We start from the raw sequence: 25154 nt of genomic DNA on the forward strand, positions 1-25154 counted from the left end.
CCCCGGCCGGGGGGGCCCCGCCGCGGGCCCGGCCCGGCCCCGCTATGCCACGGCGGGCGGGCGGGCGAAGCGGGCGAGGAGGAGCCCGGCCGTGCCCGGGGCCGGGCCGCTCACCGGCGTGCTGGTCCCGTGGCCACAGGTAGTAGGTGGCGGGGATGACGATGAGCCCCACGAAGCTGGTGAGGAAGTAGAAGAACGTGTTGCCGCTGTCGTCGTACTGGAACTGCTGCCCCGCCATGGCCGCGCCGGCCGCCCGTCCCCGCCGCCGCCGCCGCCGCTGCTGCTGCTACCGGCGGCCCCCCGGTGTCGCCGCCCCGGGGCCGATCCAGCCGCTCCGGGATCCCGCGAGATCCCACGCTCCCGCTCCCCCGCCCCTTCCCGGGCCAGAAGGAGACGTGTCACTGCTCAGCCACCATAGCTGAGACTGTGGCGTCACGGGCCCGCCCGCCCGCAGGCTCCCCCCCGGCCGCTGGTTGGCTCGTCGAAAAGCCCCTCCCGTCAGGATCGGGGAATCCGTCGCGGAATCCCACGGTGGGGAAGGTTGCGAGGGAGCGCAGTGGGGCACCTGGTCCGGCCGCCCTGCTCAAACAGGGCCGCCCTGGAGCACATGTCACAGAATCACAGAATCGTTCGGGTTGGAAGGGACCTCTGGAGATCATTCAGTCCAACCCCCTGCCAAGGCAGGGTCGCATAGAACAGGTGGCACAGGAGCTCATCCAGGTGGGTTTGGAATGTCTCCAGAGAGGGAGACTCCACGACCTCCCTGAGCAGCCTGTTCCAGTAGTCTGCTACCTTCAGTGTAAAGAAATTCTTCCTTAAGTTGAGGTGAAACTTCCTGTTTTATGGCTGTTGCTCCTTGTCCTGTCGCTGGGCATCATCCTCTTGGCACCCGCCTTTGAGATATTTACATGCATTAATGAGATCCCTTCTCAGTCTTCTCTAGACTAAAGAGGCCCAGCTCCTTCAATCTCTTCTCACAAGAGAGATGGTCCACACAGCTCATCATCTTTGTGGCCCTCTGCTGGACCTTCTCCAGTAGCTCCTTGTCTTTTTTTCTACTGAGGAGCCCAGAACTGGACACAGCACTCCAGATGTGGCCTCACGGGGGCTGAGTAGAGGGGGAGGATCACCTCCCCCTTCTCAATGCACCCCAGGACACCATTGGCGCTCCTGGTTGGAAGGGCACTCTGCTGGCTCGTGGTGTACTTGTCATCCACTAAGACTCCCAGGTCCTTCTCCATAAAGCTACTATCTAGTAGGTCAGCCTCCAACCTGTACTGGTATTTGGGGTTGTTCCTACCCAGGTCCAGTACCTTACACTTGCCCTTGTTGAACCTCGTTAGGTTTCTCTCTACCCAATTCTCCAGCCTATCAAGGTCCCACTGAACCTATTCAGCGGTACGGGATTGCATCCAGATGGTTCTTGAATATCTCCAGTGAGGGAGACTCCACAGCCTTTCTGAGCAGTCTGTTCCAGTGTACAATCACTCACACAGTAAATAAGTTCTTCCTTGTGTTCAGGTGGAACTTCCTGTGCATAAGTTTCTGCCTGTTGACTCTTGTCCTATTGCTTGGCACAACTGAGTAGAGCCTGGGGTAAAGAGATAATTTCAGACATGATAAAGTTCTCCGGATTTGGAGGGTGGATCCTCAGCAGCCATGTGAGAGCAAACATTTAAAATGTGTCTAATTGTGAATTCGGTTGCAGGAATGATAATACTTTACAAGGGGCTGTGACCTTAAAGGTGTGAAATCAAGACAAGGTTGATAATCAAGCCCATTCATGAGAATATGCCCATGATCTCATACAGATCTCACAGCTTTAGTACTTGTAAGTTCAGGCTATGGGAAAATGTGACAGAGAAGTCATGGCATCATGTGCAGGGGGAGCATTAGGCATTCCTTAGAAAAGTTCTGTCCCAACATTAGCAAAGACTGATGTGGGAAGTGGAGATAAAGGTAACACAGTGCCACAACCAGTGAGTGGCACCAAATGTCCTGGTGCCATGCTGTGGTAATCCATGAATGGAAGAAATCCCTAATTGTTTTCTGGGAAAAGATTTTGTGTTAATTAAAATGTTTTAAAATAAAAGATCCAATTTTTTTCACTGATACTCTTTGTAATTGCTTCCAGTTAGATCCTTTTAAGGTTCACAGGCAAAGTTTAAGATATTTCCTTCTATGTTCTTTGCTACGAGTATTGCACACACTCTGCAGTGATGGCAACTCTTGCAGTAGTTGTTTTGGAAGATACCTGAGCACATGAAACTCACCTCCGTCTGGATTTCTAGTCCTTAATGTTTTACAGTGAGGCCGTGAAAAGCTTCTGTACAGTAAATAAGAAGACAGGTAAAAACCTACACATATAGTCAGCCCGATTTTGTAAGCAGAGGAAATGTTCTTTCTCCAGCTGTGCTCATCTGCTGAGTTTGCTACTTCAGTCAGATAAAGGGACAAAGCTCTCAAAGATTACATTCCTACAGGTTTTGTGAAAGCAGCCTGTTAGATGAGGAAGGCTAAGATCTTACTACACAGGGTAAAATCCACATGGGAGGCAGTCTGAGTAAGTGCCCTATAGAAAATCCCTGGTCCATGCGTTCAGCCGATCACAGGAGCCCAAGCAGGAGGAAAGCAGGCATCGCTCATGTTGCAGATAACCAGATGGTTTCTTAATGTCATTGTTTCAGAACCCAGCTACAGATTTTCTAGCCATTGTTGGCAACATCACTCCTTTGTCCCATTGTCGTGTGAGGGGGTTGGTTGCCTGTGGCATTAACTGACCTAGCAGGGGAATCCTAAGGGTCTGCTTTCAGCCTCATCCTGTCTCTGCTTTCTCCCTGCCAGCCTGTTCTAGCCATTAGGCAGGAGCCACTGGAAAGAAGGGCCTGAAAAAATAATTCCTGCTGTCAGGTCCAGTATGCAGGTTTCCCCAGCCAAGAGAGGGGATGCCCCATGATTGAACAGTAGCGAAGAGAGACCATTCTAGCCTAAACCCCAACAGTTTATTTGAGTGCTGTTCCTTACGTACTCATTTCCCTATAAAAAATGATGGTGATCTCTTGCGTCCCAGGAAAAAAGAAGAAGCGATGTTGCTTTTTCCACTCATGGCCTGTCTGGAAGGTCATCCAGGTAAAATAACCCCCAGTTGCCTGGACTTGAGGAGCAGCTTGGTCCACTGGAGGTGAAGATAGCATTATGGCATCTCCTAAGTAGATAATAATTTCTAACCTAGAGGAATTTGATCTTCCCCATATGCTCTCAACATTCTTTAAGGACCTTTTGTGTCAACTCACAGAAGTGCCGTTTTTTGCAACACAGCTCTGCCATGCTACTAGCTGTCATAGTGGGTTTTTCCACATGGGCAGGGATGGGTTCTGCAGCTGTGGGAGCTACCCTCAGCATCTCAGCACTTGGCCATCCACCTGGCTTCCCTTCAGCACCCTGCACCAGGTTCAAACTACTCATTGTTATACATATGGTCATTTGCTCAGTGGTTTCACAGTTACCAGCACCTCTCCTGCACATCCACTGGTGACTTTTCTGATCTCATGGGAGGTTGTTGGTCGCTGACCACCTCTACTGAGTGTGCACCTTCAGGCTTTTATCAGGCTTAGTTACAAAAATGCAGCTGACTGAGTTCAATCCCACCTTAATTCCTAACCACACAAGCCAGAGACACAAATTACTGGCAGAAGAAAGTGCGCTTTGACAAGACCCCATAATATCTGTTGATGAAAAGCAATGACAAACCTGGTATGGTGCCAAAGCTGACCGTCAGACTGGTTTAGTGGATAGGAATGATGAAACTTAGAACAATTCAGCCATAACAGGTATGTGCTTTCCAAACAGAATGGAAAACTTTATGATTGTAAAATGGAAATTGCAACCTAGTAGATACACCTACAGCTGGGGGAATCTGTGCTCCACATGTCATCTTCCGCATTCCCTCACATCTTAATCTTCCGTGAGGTGACGGACTGCCTTCCTGCAGCTGACAGTGTGGAGAGCAGGCATCTCCAGAGGTAATGTTTGGCCGGCAGATGGTGCTATGGAGATTATGCAAAGCAGCCACCCTAACAGGGTTCGACTCTCGGTTTCCGCTGAATCCGTAAGTCAAAAGAGACTCATGTGAAGTCGTTTTTAGTAATAGTGCTACAGCTCGAGCTGGGCACCTCTGAAGGGCACCCCAAACAAAGAAATCCCTGGGCAATCGTTCCCTTACAATCTAAGTTCACCCCTCACGTGACAGCTCATCCCAGTTGGTAATATTGGGGTCTGGGGTCTTTTTGCTTTTTATTGGTTTGATTTTCTTGCTGTTCATTACTAAGTAGTTGCTAAGTGATCATCTTCTTATACAATATACAATGGTTCTGTACCCTGTTTCACATCCTCTTAGGTTGTTTTCAGCTGGTTCTGTAGTTAGCTATTTGACATGCTGTAATGGTTGTTACAGTTCATGTACCACAATCTATAGGCTTTGAATGTTCTAGCTATTAATGTTTAAGCTGATAGTGCTAAATTTAAACTAACACGTTCTACAACAGTCCCCCTTTTGTTTTTATTAACATTCCTGTTATATGGGAGCAGAATATTTGTAATCCCTAAGGTGTGAGCACAGTTGAGTACAGCAACTGTTACAACACTGAGTACAAACAAACAGTATTTCAAAGGTTGTTAAAAAAAGGAATAAACCATGAAGAATTAATTTTGCCCAAGCTCCTAGTCTGGTACCCAGGAGGTGACCCAATACTTCTTGGTGAAGTATTGGTGAAGAAGAGACCATACTTCTTGGAATCTTGCTAAAGTATTGTCCAATTGTAATGAATGCATTAATTTTACTTGGTCTTACGAGGTCATGGAACCATCCAGTTATCAGGTATTTCTTTGGTAAGACAGGTTTTGCCCCTGTTGTTTATGTTCCATCTTCATCCTCCACTGCTTCCCACTTTTCCCACTGTTCCTTTTCTTCATTTGTCACATCAGTTGGTATAATTCTTTTGGATGGTCAACATCGGGCCATGAGCTCTTATCTGAAGTAACTGCCATAATGTTCACCACAGGTTGATGAGCCACGGCTTTTGCTGCTGCATTAGCTAAGGCATTCCCTTTGCTGATTACAATAGTGTCCCTTGTACAGGCTGGACAGCAAACCACAGCAATTTCTTTGGGAAGTGGGATTGCATCCACCAAGTACCAAATTTCTGTTCCATTAGCCATAGCTTTTCCAGAGGAGGTGAGAAACCGCCATTCTTTCCACAACATACCTTTTGTTTGGCATACACTAAAAGCACACCTTGAATCTGTATGGACAGTTACTCTTCCCAGGCAAGCTGCTTGGGCTAACACAATTAACTCTGCCCCTTAAGCACTAACTGTGCCCGGAAGGGCTCTGGCATCTGCAACTTTCCACTGGTCCACATTTTCATAGCCAGTTTTTGATTGCCCATGTAAACAGTTGGGTGATCCATCTGTGAATAAAACAAGATTCGAGTTCTGTCTGCGAGATCTGCTTGTGCCTTACTAATAGTCTGGATTAGCATGTCACATTGCTGATGCTCTTCCCCTTCTCCAGGTGTTGGTACTAGTGTTGCCAGGTTCAACATGTTGCACCTGTTTAGAGTCACATTATCTGCATTTAGAAGAGTTAGTTCATATTTATGTGCTCACTGGGGAGACAAGGCTTGTGTTGCACAGTGTTCGTGAAGTAATTCAACTTCATGTGGCACATAGAACATAATTGGGTGAAGTGGTCTAATAGTAAAAATTGACTTTTTTCCTACTATTCGAGCTGCCACTGCCACTGATCTAGTGCATGTTGGAGCTTCAGATGCCACTGGATCCAGCTGGACAGAACACTACGCCACAGGTCTTTGATGGGGTCCTAATTTCTGCATTAAAACGCCACTAGACTCTTTTTTTCTCATATGTATATACAGATCAAAACGCTTTGTGTAGTCTGGAAGTCCTAAAGCTGGAGCCAAAGCCAAAGCTTCCATGTGATGGGTTCTATTTCTTAATTTTTTTGTTGCTTCTGTCAGAGATTACGTTAGTTCCCCTAATCCTGGTGTCCATGGTCAGCAAAACCCAGCTGCACCTCAAAACCCTCATAGCTGGGGAGTTTTCTGTAGCTGGCAGAGGAATTTCATTTATAGCTTTTATTCTTTCTGTATCTGTTACCTGCTGTCCTTCCTCTGAAATGAATCCCAAATATTATAGTTCCATTTCATCCAGCTAGAGCTTGGATGGAGATACACCCTTGGTTGCTAAAGCAGTGCCTGAATGTATAGTGTCTTTTAAACAGTCATTACAATTTCTACTACCTATTAGTAAATAAATCATGTACATATTGCACTAAAACTAATCCACCAGGAAATTCAATATCCTTGAAATCTTTTAATATTTGAGAAAATATGGTGGGAAACCCATTAAACTCCTAGAGGAGACAAGTTCATGTCAACTGTTTTCTCTTCCAAGTGAATGCAAACAAGGGATGGCTTTCTCCATCTGTGGGAATACTGAAGAACACTGCAATCAAATCAGTCACAGTAAAGCACGTAGCCCAGTGCAGGATTTGCAAGAGTACAGGAGTGGGATCTGGCACTGCAGGGTGTGAGACAATGATATACTGGTTAGTTGCTCTCAAATCTGGAACAAATCAAAAGTCAGGATCTCCGCCTTTTTCCTGTCTGTTTTTTCTTGCTGGTAACACTGGGGTTTTATATGGGAATTCAGACACTTCCAAGATTCCTCGGGCAGGGTGCTGAGCTACTTGTTTTTGAATACTTTTCCCTGCTTCCCGGGGATGGGCTGCTGTTCCACAGCAGAGGGCGCGCCTCCCTTTGTTTTCAGGCGTGTTTCAGCAGTTCCACTTCATTTCCCGATTGACTCTGCAATTCCGTGGGCACCAGCTTCCAGGGGTTTAGGTATCTCCAGGTTGGGAATATTACGAATATGCCTGCGATTGTCAAATTGGTAACCCTGGGTGATAGATGTAAATATACATCCAAGGTTTGGAGGAGTTATCTTCCTAATAGACAAGATGGGAACACTTCTGGTATTACAAATCTTCCCTGCACCCCTTTATTTCCTACGTGGATAGTAATGGTTTACTTAAAACATGTTACCCCTTTTCCTGTTACCCCTTGAATTAACACCTTGTCCTGTGATAGAGTTCCCTTTGGTACAAAATTTAAGTTGGTTCTTGTGTCAACTAAAAATTCAACTTCCTCTGTTTTCCTAATTTTATGCCCCTTTTCATTCAGCTGAGCTTTCTACATGCCATAGTCTTGCATATTACTTCATGATTCCTGTCTTACATCTTCCACACCCAGTTCCCTTTGAAGCCCCCTTGGATGAAGTGGGCATTTTCTTTGCCAGGTACCAAGTTTCCCACAGTAGTGATACTTTTCCTCCCAGGTAATTCTGTGTCTTCTCGTTCCTCTTTCAGGTCTCTGATCTGACATGCCTCTACCCTGTTTTGTTCTCTCCAAGGGGGAAATCCCCTCACTCACTGGTTTAGTTGTAAACTCTGTGACAGTGCTGCCACTAAAAGACTAGCTTCTTGCTTTTCCCGTTTCTTTTCCTTTGCAAGTTCAGCTCTATGTGTTTCCTCCCATACATCAAACATAAACACCACATAAACATAAGCATAAAACTTAGGGTCTTTTGTAATGTCTCCCCTTGCCACCCAGCCATATGTTCTTCAAAATATTTCCCTGTATCTGGGGTGACTTGATCAACAAATACTCTTACCACTAGCTCATTGTTAAAGTTCTGCATGGTCATTCTTCCATGCTTTAGTAAAGCCCACCGTAATTCTCCCCAGTAGTCACTATGGTGTTCCTCTAGCATCTGCCTGCATTCCTGTACTTTCATCCAGTTCACTCTTGATTCTCCACAAGCTCTAATAGCTTCCACTAAATTCCACATTGCTGTCTGACAGTTGCCTCTGTCTCCTGCATTATGATAATACCAATCTGGATCATTTGTTGCCCAAGGGTTCCTATTTCCCCCAGCTTGTTGCATCAATTCTGCATCCTTTTCAATTATTTTATCTTTTTCATCAGATCAAAATAGCTCCTTCAATAATATTTGAGTATCCCCCCCATGGTGCATTATATTCACTACAAATGTTTGAAAATAACTGGGGACACCAATTCACATATTCCTTCAGTCTAGGTATTTTACTCCCCCACACAACTGTGAAAAGATTTCAAAAGTTTCCAACTCTGGAGAAGAGAAGACACAAGATAGGGGGACCTCATCACAGTATTCCACTATTTACAGGGCTGCTACAAAGACAGTAGAGGCTCTGCCTGCACATGGAGAAGGCAAGGGGCAATGGCTACAATAGCACTGGGAGAGGTTTCATCATGATGTAAGAAAGACATTTTTTACAGTGAGAACAACCACCCACTGGAACAATCTCTCCAGGGACATGGTAGAGTCTCTGTCGCTGGAAATTTGCAAGATGTGATTGGGCAGGGTTCTAGCTGATTTCATCTAGGCTCTCTTTCCCATGAAATGCTGCACCAGATGAATTTTCAAGGCCCCTTCCAGCCCAGGCTGTTCTATGATTCTGTGATCTCCAGGATTCCAGGGCTGATTAGTAAGTACATTAGTAAGTACTAGAGGAGGAGTGTTAGTTTTCCCTGCTACAGACTGCTTGGCAGCTGGATTTGGAAGAACGTTAGCATAAGCATTAGATGGAGGAGTTGCAGAAGCAGTAATAAAACATGGGTTAGAAAAAGCAGAGAGGGGAGTGCAGAGGTGGAGCAGATTCCACAAGCATATCTGTTGGATCACTTATGTCTGCTGCAGCTAGATTCATAACCCAGGTTCTCTGTGAACTTTTGCAACCACCTCCCTTATGGCAGTCATAGGCCCAGTTGTCCCATACATGCCAAAAATCCATTTGATAAGGTTTTGAATATGTCATAGTAAAGTTAATTTCTTTTGGTCAAAGAATCCTTCATAGGGCCACACCAACACACACACACCCCTGCTTCCTGTCATTGTCAGCCATTCATCCTGGCCCAATGCTACTGCTCAGGTTTTTGATAGACTTGCAGTGTCATCTATTTTCCTCCAATTTTCTAGTACTTCAATTAAGGGCATCCCCTTCTCTATTTTGGGTCTGTTCCCCCTACCTATATGCCAAATTTGTGTGCCTTACTCTGATCAGGCCATGCACACCTCTCCTAGCATGCTTCTGAACTGGGACTTGAACCCACTTGAAGCCAGAATATCCAGAATTTAGTAGCAGAATTTTGGCAACAATCAGTCAGTGCCTCTTGTCTCCAAAGTTCCCAGGTGAACTCACCCGATGTCAGCAGCTGGACATTTGGAGATGAGAGCATCCAACATTCAGTGGTGATTGCCTAGAGTCCCATCTGGGCTGGCAAACTGCTATGGAAATTACAGATACCAGCCACCATAACAGGGTTTGACTTGGCTTCCACTGAATCAATAAACCAAAATTCTTCTATAAGGTCCTTTTTATTAATAGCACTGCAGCTAGAGCTGGGCAATTCCAAAGAGGGACCCTGAACAAAGAGATCCGTGGGCAATTATTCCCTTACAATCTAAGCTCCCCACCTCTCACGCAACGGTTCAGGCCAATGGTAATATTGGGGTCTGAGGTCTTCTTGCTTTGTATTGGCTTGATTTTCTTGCTGTTTTGTTATTAAGTGGTTGTCTTCTTATACAGTATACAGTGGCTCTATATCCTATTTTATATCCTCTTGGGTAATTTTGTCCAATTCTGTAGTTAGTTACTTGGCATGTTGTAATATGATTGTTATAATTCGTATACCACATTCTATAGGCTTTGTGTACTCTAGCTGTTAATATTTAAGCTGCTAGTGCTAGATTTCTACGAAGTCTTTCTACAACAATAGCAATCCAACACAGTGCTGAGATATTCTCCAGCTCACCCTGTTGCCAAACAATTCTGATAAGAAGGTGATAGATTTCCAGTCATTTACCACTTTTATAGGTGTATTAGTTCCTAATAAAATGATGTCTGGCATTACCTAAGCTGAGTCTATCTGGGTCATAAAAGCAACAAAAGAAGAAGGCTCTTAGTGTGTGTAGGAAAGAAAGAGAGAAGATAATAGGTTTGCAAGGCATATTTCATTGAAATGGGCATTGCTAACAAAATAGCTCTTTGTAAGAGCTTCAGAAGAATCTGTCACCGTGGAAAAGCTACAGACATGAGAAAGGCAGTAGGATCTGCACTGTGTGTGTGGCTGGGATCCACCTCAGGCTGCCAGGCTCTGTTGGGTGGCCACGCAGATCCCTACTTTTGTTCTGCTCCTGGTCCACTCTGCAGGTAGTATCACACTGGAGCTTTTGTGCTTGGCCCAGCTATTTTAGAAATGTTCTTTCTCTGTGTCTGTCCTGTGACACAAGATGGTCAATTCTTCCAATTACTTCCAGTCAACAAAAGTTTAGCATGGCCAACCTGAAGAGCCATGAACCACAATTAGACTTTCATGAGAGGAAATACACTATGGGAGGGAAGATGTCTGCAGCTAGTTCCACAAAGGCGAGTGCCTGCACCCAATTCCATGCAGACACCACTTCCCTTTTACGGCGGATAAGTTGGATGGGGAAACCTTCAGGCCCTGGGTGCCAGCCTATTACCTGGAAGGTGAATGCTCTTCCCCCCTGCCCCGTGTCCTAGTTAGAACAGCTGGGACTGATTCATCACTGGATGGGTGTAGTCCAAAACTGTGTATTCTATAGCCCTCCATGCCATTTCCCAGAAACTGTTGTCAGTAGAGGCCTGTGAGGTGGGGGGATGTTCCTGTCCTCATGCCCTTTTGTGGAATTCCTCTGAGGGAAGGACTGAGCACCCTCATACCCTTTTATGGAATTCCCCACTCTGAGGGAAGAACTGAACATTCCTGCCTGAGCTGGGGAATATATAAACCTGGAGTTTCAGAACCTTTCCACTACTCGTGGGATCCAGAGGAGGACTGCAGCTCACCGCTCTCAGCCGGACTGAGACCACCACCCTCAGCTGGGCTGCAGTCGCCACTTTTGACCGGACTGCAACAGCTCTCCCACCAGCAGGTTTTTCCCCTCTCCCTTTACTTTGGACTTAGAGGGGGGTGGGGGGCCCAGGGAGCACCGCTTTGTTTGTGCCCCGGGGTGCTGGGTTGTACATTTGGGTTTTGTGGGTTGAGACCAATTGTTTGTCTGTGTGGCTGTGCTTGTTGTATTATTTTATTAAATTGTTATTCTGACTTATAATCTCTCTTTTGAGTTGAGTTCATTTCCCCTGCTGGTTAACTTTTAAACCAGCACACCCCGCCACGTGGCCTGATAACCCCGTAAGGAGCTCGCACAGACCACCAGGGAGGGACAGGCGAAAGAGGAAGTTTATTGTGGGGATAGGGGTTTATAAGGCTTTTAGGAGGGTCAAAAGGGGACCAATTACAAGTTCAGGGTCTTACAGAAAAAAACAATCAGGTAAAGAGTTAACAGCCAATAGGAAGGGGTTAACAAAGACCAATGAGAAACACCTCGAAGGACTCTTATCTCCCATACAGGAGTGTCCTGGGGACATCTTCCCAGGACACTCCTGTATGGGAGATAAGAGTCCTTCACAGGGGGTGTCGGGAAGAAGGAGCAATGACTTTGCAGACATGCAAAAGCCATTTTAAAACCTGTTTAAACCACATTAAAAACTTCTGTTTCTATAACATTTGAGCTGTTTTCTTCTTTTTCTTCACTATTCCATCTCTGACAGGACTTCTTCCATCCTACATATGGCAAACCCATTGCCACATCCCTTCTTACTGGCACTTTTTATTCCTGCTATTTTATTTATTTCTCATAGAGTAGTCAGATTAAAACTGATGGCCCAGTGATCCACCTCAAGACCCCAGTGTCCTCTTTGGATTTGCCGTTTGGTTTTGATGGGGATAAAACTAACTGTTCCTGCTGAGAGGTGACAAATTCAGGAGAAAGGTCCTAGAGCAAGTTGCTGACAGCTTGTATCTCAAGACTGTAGAGGTTAGTGGCAGTACAAAAACCCTACAGTGCTCCTGAATCAAGTCCTGCCAAAAGAGCCAGGAAAGTGGGAAAATAAGAGCTTAAGCACCTCATAAGTTCATCGTGATGTTTGGGCTGTGATTCCCTGGATTCTTACCCTTAGCAGAAATCCAATGGTTGAGTTACATCAGGAATCAAACTGGTTGGCACTTTGGACTACTTTGTTCTTTCCTGTTGCATCCTAGGGAGTAACCATGGGGATGCAATACTGAAGCTGAGCAGTGCTTTAAAGGTTGAGGGTTTCCACTGACCTAGGTCCAAAATGCTGCCCTTTCTCCTCTTTCTTCACACAGGGAGTGGACATGAGGATTTTGCCCTTGAGGAGGTGCAGGCTTTGCTGCAGGGCTTCAAGGGCACTAATACCAGGAATATTAGCAATGAAAGCCAGAGCGCAGCTGCTGCTTCTCTGGAAATTGGTGTTACAGTTAAATCCAGCAACTGGGACTCAGGGGTATTATAAGGATAGGCACAACAAAGATGCAGTAAGTGGATTATCTGAAAAGTCCCCACACACACTTTTTCCCTATGAATTTCCCATTTTTGTTTAAATTAACTATTTATGCCTTGTTGTTAAACATGGCTCCAAAATGATGCAATAGCACTGCCTTTAGAAATGGAAAATCATTTGTAAATTATGCTTAACAATTGTCATTCAGAGCTCTCCAAACACCATCTGTTTTGATGGTTGACCTTGCAAACTGGGGAAGACAGAAGTAAGTCACAAAGATTCCTGCAAGTTAAACTATTTTCCAAGCTGATTATGAAGCTTAGAGCTCAAAAGGTCTTTGTACAGAAACTCACAAAATACCTTTTCTTTTTCAAGGGTTATCACCACCTAATTCATTTTACCTCTGATTTCGCATTAGAGGTATTGTTTACTCCTCTGCTGTTTTGAAAATGCTCAGGAAGTGTGATATTACGGTCCTTCCCACAAGCCTTTTCCAATACACAGCAGCTGTCTGTTCACCATGTCTGGGCTTTGTTGATGGATGTTGTTTGAATGTTTAAGAGGGGCTTTCCTTTTATTTATTCCTTAATAATCTCAATCATGCTGCCAGCGATCAGGCAAAATTCACATTGATACCCTGAGTTGGAGGGGACCCATAAGGATCATAGCGTCCAACTTCTGGCCCTGCACAAGACAGTCACAAGAGTCACACCATGTGCCTGAGAGCATTGTCCAAACACTTCTTGAACTCTGTCAGGCTTGATACTTTGACCACTTCCCTGGGGAGCCTGTTCCCGAGCCCAATCACCCTTTGGGTGAAAAACCTTTTCCTGATGTCTAACCTAAACCTGCCCTGACACAGCTTTATGTCATTCCCTCAGGTCTTGTCACTCTTAACCAATGTGATGCACAGAGGCTTTTGCTGGCTTCCAGAAAGTTTTTATCAGCTTTCATTAACCATTTATAATTAATTACAGTTCCCTGATTTACTTTGTTTATTTTTAAGAGGCAAGAGTGTCTGGGTTTAGATGAACATGTCAGAATGCAAAGGATAAAAGCCATTTTTCATTAAGATTAAAAAGTAGTTAATGCCTAATAAAAGTCATGGCAAGAATAAAAGGTTCTTTGAAATTTGTACCTTCTGGCTAAACTGATCTACACCTACCATTGGTGGCTAGAGCAAACACCTGTTGATATATACTCTTGACAGAAAGCAGAACTAGAGGAGTCACAGTGTTACAGGGAAGCACAACTGAAATGATCAAGGAGATCCTCTGAAGATCATCTTACAGGGAGCAAGGAAGCAGGCTGGGACTCTGCACAGGGAGTGGCTTAGAAAGGACATGTTGTCAGCAAGTTGATAAAGGAATTAGATGGACAATAGATCCATGGATGGATGCTAAAAGGACTAGGCCAGGACATACCCCTGAATATCCCTAGCACAGGAGCACCAGATGCAGCAGAGAAAAGGGGCAATGGACTATAGAAGATGGTAAGGCTCGCGTGCTTTCTCCCGTTAGTCTCTGCCCAGTGAAAACAAACATGTGTGCTTGTATCTGTGTGTACCCACTGACTTCAGCCTACTTCTGGTAGAGAGGTTTCTTTGCTTCAAAAAATTACCTTTTTTTTCATGAACAACCTTCTTGTCTGCTGTGTAATCAATAATCTCTTGTAAACACTTTGACTTCTCTGCTTCTGCACCAGGAATGTCCAGCCCAAATCCATCTTATTCAGCCACCGTGATTTTCACTTGGTCCCCAACATTCCAGATGAGCTCTTTCATGCAACAGAAATTGGCTGTGAAATCAGTCTGGTTACACAGTTCTGTGATGTGTATTTTTGTGATGCCCATGGTAAAAGATGGGAAGTCTGTAAATAAATGAAGAAGGGGGTGGAGCCTCTTTTCTAAGCAGTGAACCCAGGGAGTGCTCTAAAACTGTCCTGGTGCACCAGAACAGCAGACCAGACTGTGACTATCCCAGTATGGGGCAGCTGCAGCAGTGATTTACTGGTGAGGAGCTGAGATAACACATGATAGAACAGAACATGAACAGCTTATAGCTGCTCACCTCTGGGCACGCTGAGTGCCTGCCTGGCTCACATACCCGGGGAGTCAGGAGTAAGATGGCCTTCCATGCCAGACTCTGGTCTTCTTCTTGCTGAGCTAAAATAATGGTCATGGGCATTTTAGGCTCAGAGGATGGGGGGTGCAGGTAAATGTTTTAATCAGAGCGATTTTGCCCAGCCTAGCAAGGATGGGGTAGTGCATATCTTTGCTATGAATAGTGCCAGACCACCACTCCAGGCAGTCTTGACCACACAGGGATTCACACCAGGCCAATAAATACACAGTAGCTCCAGCCCAGCCAAACATAACTCTCAGAGCTGCAATGGGGAAGGCAGGCTCAGACAGGGGGCAGCCTTGCTGCTTAGCAGGGGTGCATTTTAAAGCTTTTTGGTTTTTTTGCCATGATGTCTATCACTGTATATGAAGTAAAGATCTGCTTTCATATTTATTTTTCCTTCTCTGATTTTAATTTTTTTCCTTTTTTTTTCCTCTGTAGCTATCAATCTGAGAAACCCAGAATTGTTTTGTACTCTCCTTCTTATATGTCAGGAACCAGATGACAAAGATCTGTAAACCAAATGCAGAGGCTGTGCAAGCATAATGAAAGGAGCAATGCGATTCTGTAGATCTTTTATTATCATTCCTCATGAAAGCACTGCACTTTGTGACAAAAATCTGCTACCTCAACCTTTTCAGACAGGGGCTACTATAGAGAGTTATTACTTTGGTGAGGTGAGGATGTAAGATTGATTTGTATGATGCCATCATACCATGATGACATTAATTCCATTACCGCTATTTATTTTCTAAGCTTTTCCTTTTACAGGTCATTTACCTTTTTAAACTACTGTAGGAAGTGGAAGGTTGTGTGGTTGTGTTCAGCGCCACAACCACAGCTGTACTTGGGCTCCCCCTCTCACTGGCATGACACACACACCCTGCCCAAACTGCACCAAGTGTTTCACATTATTCTTTCAGATGTGTAATGCTTTGCATTTTGCTGCAAGATAATTCTCTGATGCAGTAAGGAAAAAGGATAATGTACTAACATATGTTTTTTATGCCCCTAAGCGTACTTTACTTTGATTGAGTAGATATTTAAAGATCAGTGCAAGGACCTTTAGCGCTCTTCTCCAACACTGACAAAGGATTAACAGAGACCAACACCAGGCTGAGACTTGTGTGTTGTTATGTTGACTTTTTTTTCACAGCTGAGCTATATATCTCCAAACACCAGGGTTTCTGATGCAAATGCTACAGCCCTTCACTGTAGCAACTTAGAGGAGCAATGCTATGATTTTAATAAAGCTGTCAGATTAAGTGACTGCATGGTTACACCATGATATTAATACGTGTTCTTAACTGTCAATTAGTTAACTGGCTAATAAAAAGAGCCTAGCTTATAGGATTTTACTAATGAATATAATGCTTTGTTTCTGGGCAAAACATATGCTTTGGATATATAATTAGGAAAAGGCTCCCCTCTCTCTCCCCCATCGAGAGAGCATGTGCAGCTGAATAAAGGAGCTCATTATACCTGTGAGGGGTCAAAGTCTGTGGATCTGTAGCTTATGGTATTATGACAGATTACAAAATCACTCTATTATGTTAGTCAATCTGTTTCCAAGCACAAGCTAGCAGGGAGCAGGGCACTAGAACCTCCCGAGCTGGGCACCCATTGGCTGTTCCCAGCGGTCTTATGATGGGTCAGCTGGCAGTGACACCACCTCTGACGGCTCACATGTCAGACCTTCCCTGCCTGACTTCTGCCTTTGTTATCACAGAGCCTCTTCACAGACAATCAATCCCTGCTTCAGGTTGCAAAGAGCTCCCAGTAAGAGCTGAAACAAATTTGAAATCCATGTGTAGCCATCACTTCTGCTAATTAAAGGGAAAAGCAGAGCACTTGCGCTCCAGCTAACCTCTCTCAGGCTCTCACCTTAAAAAAATGAACTAAAAATTTTCTAAGTGGAGAGGGGAGTAGCTAAACAGCAACAGCTGGGAGGGAAAACATTGGGTTCAGCTTTGGTGCATGCATCAGTTTAAAAGGAAAAAAGCACTTCATATGCAGGATAAAGAGATTTCAGAAGTGATAGAGATCTTAAGAAATATTTGACTTTCCTATTATTAAGGGAAATTATTCTGCCAAAAAGTCTTATTCAGTCAACTCAGCATAGAACTCCTTGGTACCAAGGGGAAAGAAAATCCTCTTGTATTTGAGAAACACAGTAGTAGTCAGCACTGTGGGCACATACACTTCTGACAGACTGCAACTTTCTGAGGTCCTACCAAAGACAGGTGGTTCCACCACTACCTTGGGCTGGTTATTTTGCCCTCTCACCAGTCTGGCAGCTGCGCCCAAGCCAGGAGGGTCCCAGGGCTGCCAGCATGGCACAGAAAGACTTGGGGGTAAACCAGAACAGGTGAGCTGGCTTAGGTAGCCCTGAAGGACTGGAACTAACAAAACCACATTTGTGCTCTGTGGTGAATTGATTGTGGTGCCTAGGAAGATGCAAAATCTGACTGTAGCTTTTCCTGCAGCTGGGGCTTTTACAGGCTCCATCATGTGGGATTTTGTCATAGCTAACCAATGGAGAGGTCAGGCTGCTGCCTTTCTGAGGGGTAATTTCTTTCCTCAGCAGCTCTTATTATCAAACTTGTGCAAATTCCTATGGCATGTTCTCCCTTCAGTCCAGTTTGATTAAGATTTGCCAAGAGATTCAAAATGTAGGAGATCGTAATCTTCATTCAAACCCCATACGACACAAGCTCGCTTTCCTCAGGAAGCCAAGCTCAGAATGTGCTTGCCCTGCCATTCATTGAGAGCTTTTTTTTTCCTTCCTCCGTGTAAAGAGCACAATTTTAACCATCCCATGTTTACAATAGGCACTGTGTTGCTCAGCAGCCATAGCAGCAGCAGCTTTTCTCTCATGGTGAGGAAGGGACCTGAGTCAGGTTTGGCCCCAAAACAAAGGAATGCCGTCATGCAGGTGTCCTGATGCTCACCCCGGACTGGGGTTAACAAGCATTTAAGGAGCTGTTTGGCCATGCCAGAAGCAGACACAGGGCTGCTGGCTCCTGCACAGTGGACTGCCCAGACATCCAGAGATCAGAGCAGGAGCTTCAACACCAGACCCACACAGTGTCCTTCCTGGAGACACCCATGTTTGGAGCCAAGTGTCACCAGAAATACAGTGCAGACACAGCATCAGGAGAAGCCACAGTTCCTGGAGGACACAGGGTGGATCAGAAGAGATTCTTGTAGGATCATGTTGGACACCATACTGCCCCAGCAAGGACCTGGGCACGGGGTCTGACCTCCAGCAGTTCTTTCTCAGCAACTTCCTGGAGCCACTGACCTCACTTTCAGAGGTGCCCCTGCAAAAGCAGGTAACTAAGAAGGTCAGCATAGACTTACCTTCGGGCAACGATCTCTGCATGAGCCTGCTTGAGCAGGGGGGTTGGACCGGGTGACCTGCAGAGGTCCCTTCCATCATCAAGGATTCTGTGATTCTGTGATACTGTGAGGAGGACCAGTGTATATTTGATGTGTATAACAATAGTGAGCTGTGGATTTATTTCATAGCCTGCATGAAATAAGGACTGTGATTCCAGAATCAAACCACCATATGAATGATGATGGATGAATCTTCAAAGCCACCCCAGGTCCTCACAAATGAAGGGCTACTCACAGACATGGCTGAAATGCTGCAAGGAAGCACTAGGGGGAAGAACCAAGCACTTGTTTGAAAAGCAAGCAGAGGAAGCTGCTTATAGGACATAGTGAAGAGTTTTTCCCACCCTACAGACTCCAGGAGCTATGCCAGCTGTCCTGCCCTAAGTGGAACACTGCTAGGATGCCCAATCCTGAGTGACCTGTGCACCTCTCAGAGCTTCTGCTATCCCTCTGTGTGCTTGCCCATTTCTGCAGTGATTTCCTTGGCATTACAGCTCGCTGGGCTCCCCATTGGTTCCTGGTCAGAGCCCCTGGGCTGGCAGCATGTGACCATGGTAACTGTGTTTGTTCTGGGACCTTTAAAACCATCAATGTTAATCTCTCCCACCAACTTCTGGCTGCACTCTGGAGATTCCTTGGATTGCTTGATGTTTACCAAGCGATTGTGCCATTACTTGCTCGTGGTAATAAACTTTATTGTATTTGCAAAGCACTCCCATAATTTTAACTTTGTCATTTGCAGTACCCCTCCAAATTAGCTGGAAAAGCACTGAAGTAAAATAAAGGGTGAAAAATTAAAGTAGGAAATCTTTTCCTTTCTGTTTGAACCATCAGCCTAGGCAAAGAGAAGGAGAATTTGCCATAAATTAGTTTTGCCGTTATTATAACAAGACTGGAAGGGAACTTCTCCTTTACTGGGCAGCAGCCTTTCCTGGCAAACACCATGACATGAAAATTGTAGAATTTGGAACAAAGCCTGGTTTTCAATAAAAACTCCCAGTATTTTTTTTTAAAAAGTGTGGTTTCTTTTCTTATTAATCACCTCAAAGATAGTCTGTCAATCTGTGTCTCTTGGAGATAATATCTGTTGTACTTCAGGAGCTAGCTTGTCTTCTCAAATACATTCACAGGTTTTCATACATATTTATCCCATTTCATTGCAGAACATACAGCACCGTCGGTCATACAAACACCTCGTTAATCCCCAGAGGCTGAATCTGGGCATGGCAAGAGTCAGTTCATGTCCTTGGAGATCAACAGAGCAACATTAGTTTACACCAGGCAATGTTCTGATGCACTGGCTAGCAGCCAAGGAGTTCATGACTTTTATATGTTTCAACAAAAGGCGTTGAAAAGGGCTTTTGATATGGTTATTTGGTGAAAGAGATCAAACGCTTCCCCTTTGCATTAATCCTTTTCATGTTTTCAGTATATAAACTAATTTTTAAAAATCTCATCTTGCAGGTGTTCAAGCACATGGTTTGAGAAACAGTTATTTGGGGCATATGTGCTACTGAAAAGAAACGGCAAAGGTTTAGAAAATCCCAGCCAGCATAGAGAGCAAGAACAAAAAATGATGAGTCCTACCCCATCGTACCAGGATTGGCAGGCACAGTGGAGACAGGCTCCTGGACTAGAGATGACCCACTACAGCAGCTCTTATGTTCTTCAGTGGGCATTGTCTTTATGCCATTATCACCCCAGAGCCCATCCCTGGAAGTTACGGATGGCCGGGGCATGTTTCAATGACACAAGAAACGTATCGCAGAGGCCCCACTGTGCTCACACGTGGTATGAGAGGTGCTGGGCTGCTCCAGCAACCATGATCCTGCCTGGCTGCTCCCGGGTTCATGCCAGGCTCAGGCCAGTGTGGGTTTGCCACTGTGGGTAGGGAGCCAACAGCTTTCCTCCTCCCTGAGTGGGGCAAGAGCAGAAAGGCTACTGCTTCCATGGGGGGGTGAATCTTGTGTGGGTCCCACTCTCAAAGTGGTAGGTACCATAGGGTTTGCCTGAGGGTCGGTAGAGGCTGAATTCATTTACCAATGACTCAGCACTTGTTTTCTGACCTCTGCAGCCCCTTTGTGAGCCCCGGACCACACTTGTTTGTATGAGCTTGGCTATTGTACATGTGCTGGGCTTAACTGCTGTTCCTGAAAGCTGCCCACAAAATGAGATTTACTTCTAAGAATTAACAAAACCCAGGCAGGCAGTCATACTCTCTTCATCCTTCCTGGATTTTTGATTTCTTTTTAAATGACCTCCAAACTATTTTCCCATTAAAGCAAGGTCTATTTTTAGGCTATCAATGTCATTTAATTAGTCATTTTGCACAAGAGGCACATCTGACTGGAATTTATGTTCTTTTTATCCTCTTTTAACAGCATACGCATTTTTTTCTACCAGTGAGTAAGATGGGGTCTCTTAGTCTTAGGTCTAACAATCTCTGCTTTTTTTTTTCCCCTTTTACCTCATCTTCCCTCTCAGATGCAGGAAGCAAGTATAGTAGACAGTCTGTGCACCCCTATTTCACAGACTGACTCATGGCGTAGGAGCTATGAAGCAATGTGCTCTGAAATCAAGAAGGTGCACTTGATAGGAAAAAGAAATAGATTCTAAATATTTATATATGTATTGTAGACATTTTCATCTGTTACTTGGATACCTGTCCATGTTGTCTTATGCTTACTGTCCCCTTGGAATGAGTTTCCAGGGTCAAAATACAAGAGTTTCATAATGTCAGACCATAAAGATAACTTACAGCTTGATTTCTGCCCCAACCACATAAAGGATGGTGCTATTCCCTTACTGAGCTCTCACAGCTGGGTGAATATAAATTTTCGGGGGAAAAAAAGAAGCGCAGATCTTGAATCAAAATGTTCAGAAATAGAAACCATAGCAGAGAAGAAAACATAGTTTTGCCCAGCTTAAGTGCCTTCAAGATCTTATAGCTGATTGAGAAGAGTTAATTCAAGCATAGAGCACATGGGTCACATCTGGCATCCTTGTGCTCAACAGCCATGTATCCAAATCCCTGTGATGTGGCCATTTTGCTTACAGACCTCTAGACATGGCAGCAGCAAAAACCTTGAGAAGGCGAGAGATCAGATAGAGCACAACTTTATATGCTTTGCTTTTTTCTTGAGGTTACCTACCTGTATGTAGGACTGCTGACTGCTGTACAGCAAAGTGTGCACTGCAGGGCAGTTATCCCACCTAGGAATAAACCCCCAAGCCCGAGGGAGAAGCCTGCTCCCTGTCCTAGAGCTGTAGTCCCTCTGCATCATAGTCAGAAAGTGCAGAACATGTGGTTTTACTTCCAACCTCCTATTACAGAGGGTTGCTTTCACTCGAACTAAAGTAGGTAGACATCTGTATGCATAAGCAGCAGAAATCTGCCCCTGCTACCAGTCACTGGGGATCAGCTTGTGCACACAATCTGCCAAGGAAAGCAAGAGAGAAGCCGTATAAAGAAACTAGGCATGGGAAGCCCCTTCACCTCCTCCATTTTTGGAGTGGTTCCCTGCTAGCCAGCTGTTTTGTGAGACAGCCACACACTCCCCAACCAGGCTGACACACATGGGGTGCTGGGTCAAAGCAGCCTCTGCTGTATGGCTCTTAGAGGATGCAGATAAACATGTACAGTGATGGCACAGCTTCTCAGGACTTTCTAAGCCTCTACTCAAATGTAAAGCCAAAAATTACCATTACCATTAGTGACCTGGATGTCTGCTTACATATCAGAACCTCATTATGATACATGCTGCACAGTGCACAATGAACCTCTAGTGCCTGTGACCCTCCTTCATGTGTGGGCAGTGGGATCATTGCTAGAGCCCTGGTAGCAGCCATACAGGGAAAGGAACGTTCAGCTGAGCAAACTGCAAAGAGAGGCCAGGTGCTTCTGCAGAGAAAATGAAATCTGTCAGTACTGCTTCAAACTCTGAACCAATAACAGGCAGGAGAGGAGAGCATCCCTACTCTCTGCTCAGAAAGAACCATGTTGAAGTTTGCTTACTAGCTTTGTGGGCAGCTTTTCTTTCAGCCCTATGCCCTGTGGGTGCACAGGAACAGCCTCTGCTCACTAAGGGCTCCAGCACTCTGCAGCCCACTGCAAAGCTTGAGGATTTGTAGCATTCAGCAGCTGTGAACTTGTGTTACTGGGAAGAAAATCTCCGTGTTCAAGTGTAAAGCTCTTTTTGAAGTATTTTGACACCAGACAGAGATAAACAACACTTCTTTTCTTAATAAAACACCAACTGCTTGTGCTGTGAAACATCAAGTGTTAAAGGGATTCTGCTCTAAGATGGTCTTTCGGAGACAGTCTGTGTAAAGTTGCTTTCATCTCCAATAGTCTTTCTTGTCCTTTAAGGTCATGGACTTCTCTTTTCTTTCTAACCCTAGTGACCGTGAATCTCACGGTCAGCCAGATAACTGTCCCTCACAGTCAGCTGGATAACATCCTCAGGGAATGCTGCCATAGTTAGTTGCAGCATTGTGAGAACCCAGCTCCCATCTGTTAAAACCGCAGTAAGCTGCACCCACCCTGCTTGAATCAGGATTTCAGATATTAAAGATAGAGCAGCAATCACAGGGTGCAGAAACCCTTTCTGAGATGGCAGAGGGTACTCCATCACAGTGTGGTAGTATAAAGGCAGAAGAACCACCAGACATCATGGATTTTAGAGCTAGGAGATGTGACACCAAGTCCTGGGAGAACAGAACACCAGAAAGATGTTGATTGTAGATTTTACAGTCAGAAGAAACAGTCAGAGAAGGATGGTCTGGCACGGAGAACCAGTCAGGGATGGCATGATGCTTCCCCTTGCATTGACCCTAACAGCCTCGATTGAGTTAGAGCTGTGGTTTTCAGCCTCAGCAGTACCACACATTGCACTGAAGGTCTCCAGGGAGGTGACCAGGAAAAGCAAGTTCACATACCTGTACAGCATACTTTGAATAAAGCAAGTTCAAAGCCCCACTAGTGAAAAAACAAGAGACTATCAATTGAAATAAAGTTGACAGACAGGAACTAAAGACCATTTGAATGCTGAACCTGACCCAGTATTTTCAAAAATCCTTACAGCTGAAAAAGAAGGAATATTATTCAGAAATAATAAGTCTCACATGAGCCCAAGTCCTGCTTTCAAAATGGCTTGACTGTTGGGATGCTACACTCTTCTGTGGGTCAGTGGGTTTGACCACATTTCTGAAGGCTAGGTGTGGACTTCCAAGTCACTAATGGGGAAAATGGTTGTCATTTGTTCCCTCAGAAATCCTAGCTGTTGCCTCATGGATGCAATAGATAGGGGGACAGCTGTCACAGGGAAAGCTGCTGGGCTTTGGCATGGCCCATTAATGTGTTGGACTCCAGCAGCTTCCCAGTACAGAAAGATGCAGCAGCACTGCTGACACCAAGCTGAAGCCAGAGGCTCCAGTCCCTCATGTTACCATGAATAAAAATCCAAAAGGCAGAAAACCTTATGCCTTCTGGAGAAATTAAGCTCTAGCAACTCCTGTAGCCTTTCAAGGAACAAGACAGCCATTTTATTTAGGGAGTTTACAGTTGCTTTGCTAAACTGGAGGGTGCTGTTGTATTTACCACATTTTTCTTTCCTTCCCCAACAATGCTGTTACCAGCAGAGAACAGACAGCATTTCTGGTGGGTAGTGAACCTGCTGCCAGCAGCCTTCCCTGATGAGATGCTGCTGTGGAACTCCAGGGGGCAAGCTGTGTGCATGCCTTTTGCAGAGAGCAGCCAGCTAAATATCACAGAAATAAACAGGCAAGGTTGCTTTGGCCATGCCAGCCAACAGGCAAGCTAAAAGCCAATGAAATTGTTCCAGGAAAAAATAAAAGAAAAGCTTAATCTTAGTAAAAATATAGTCCCTGAGCACTGGCAGGGTCAGGGTCAGATTGGGTTACGTGTTGTATAAGCCCCCATTATACAAGCCAAGGCAGGGCAGAGGCTTTCCCAGGACTATTCAATCCTCCTTTCTCTTGCTCGGTTTCACTGTTGCTCCCTCATTCCTTCCTTCTCACTGTCCCTTCTCCTGCTGCTTGCTTGGATATCGAACAGGTGAGTCCAACTGCTTCCATCACTGTGAGTCAGAGCACACAAATCACTTGGTGTTTGAATGAAGTATGACTGTGGGACCTTATGAGTGGGCCTAAAGTTGCTCATGTGAGCTGTTGAGGACATTATTTTCCCCTTGAAGCATGCATGTTCCTTTTAGGGCCCTCCATCACATTCACCTTGAGATTCTGCTTTTCCATGAAGAAGTATCATATCAGTGGCAAATTTCTGTGCATCCCAGCACTCACCCTTCAAGCAAATGTTCTGAAAGCATCTTCAGGCTATTTTTTTTTTAAATGGAGAAATGCAAAGTGATGCTGCTCCTCCTAACAGACTTCCAGAATGCATTTGCTTCTTCAGAAATAGCCTCCTTCAATCCCTCGACTCTCCCTTTGTCAGATTACTTCTAATTCTCTGTTCTGATCACACAGAGAAAAGCAGCATTCACTGGAAATAACGTGCACCTTCCAGAGTGAGAACCACCCCCTGCATTTGAAAACCAACTCCAGCACAGTGCAGATGCACTACTTTTCACATTCTTTCTCATTTCTACATGTTTAAGTAATTGCTGTCAACTCAGCACACATCTGCAATACTTTGAAACCCATTTCTCTGGTTTTGATATTCTAAGTTTAACTCCAAGACCCTAAAAAGCTGCTGAAATACATACTGGTAACTCATCATAATCTTTCAAAGAAAAAGAAACATAACACTGTATTGCAAACAGAAAATTAACTGCAATTTTTAGAACTATGGAGAATATACTGAAGCCCTAACAAATACAACTTGTTTCTTAATCAACAATAAGGGAAGTTAATTATCTAAAGCATGTCTTTTCATGACAGAGGGAAAGAACAAAACAGGAACCAAAACCCACTGACTTTACAGACTCTCAGCTGAAGTCTGCCCCTGTAGCAGGAAGAGAACACCACACAGTTTTACCTGGAAACTGGAGAGCTTAAGCTTTTCAGATCTGGCCAGAATTATACAATAGAACAAATTTTCTATTATACAATACGGTACAGGTATAAAATACCTGTATCAC

At 44.9% G+C, this 25154-nt stretch overlaps 1 protein-coding gene and 1 long non-coding RNA gene across 2 annotated transcripts in view; one reads left to right on the top strand and one right to left on the bottom strand.

The window, feature by feature from the left end:
• The window catches only part of SEC63 (SEC63 homolog, protein translocation regulator), a 59695-nt gene extending 59406 nt beyond the window's left edge, over window positions 1–289 (bottom strand). The window contains exon 1 of the mRNA XM_027633757.1: window positions 115–289. Within this exon, the coding sequence (XP_027489558.1) occupies window positions 115–238 (124 nt within the window). The 5' untranslated portion in view covers window positions 239–289. The remainder of the gene's footprint in view (window positions 1–114) is intronic.
• Window positions 290–1123: 834 nt separating this feature from the next.
• Window positions 1124–22189, top strand: LOC113959949. Its single transcript, XR_003531953.1, has 3 exons — window positions 1124–1763; window positions 20239–20245; window positions 22178–22189. It is a non-coding gene; the product is annotated as an uncharacterized LOC113959949 (long non-coding RNA).
• Window positions 22190–25154: the final 2965 nt, after the last annotated feature.

The sequence above is a fragment of the Corapipo altera genome, unplaced genomic scaffold, assembly GCF_003945725.1.
Source record: "Corapipo altera isolate COAL_440 unplaced genomic scaffold, ASM394572v1 2b, whole genome shotgun sequence".
Classification (NCBI taxonomy): Eukaryota; Metazoa; Chordata; class Aves; order Passeriformes; family Pipridae; genus Corapipo; species Corapipo altera.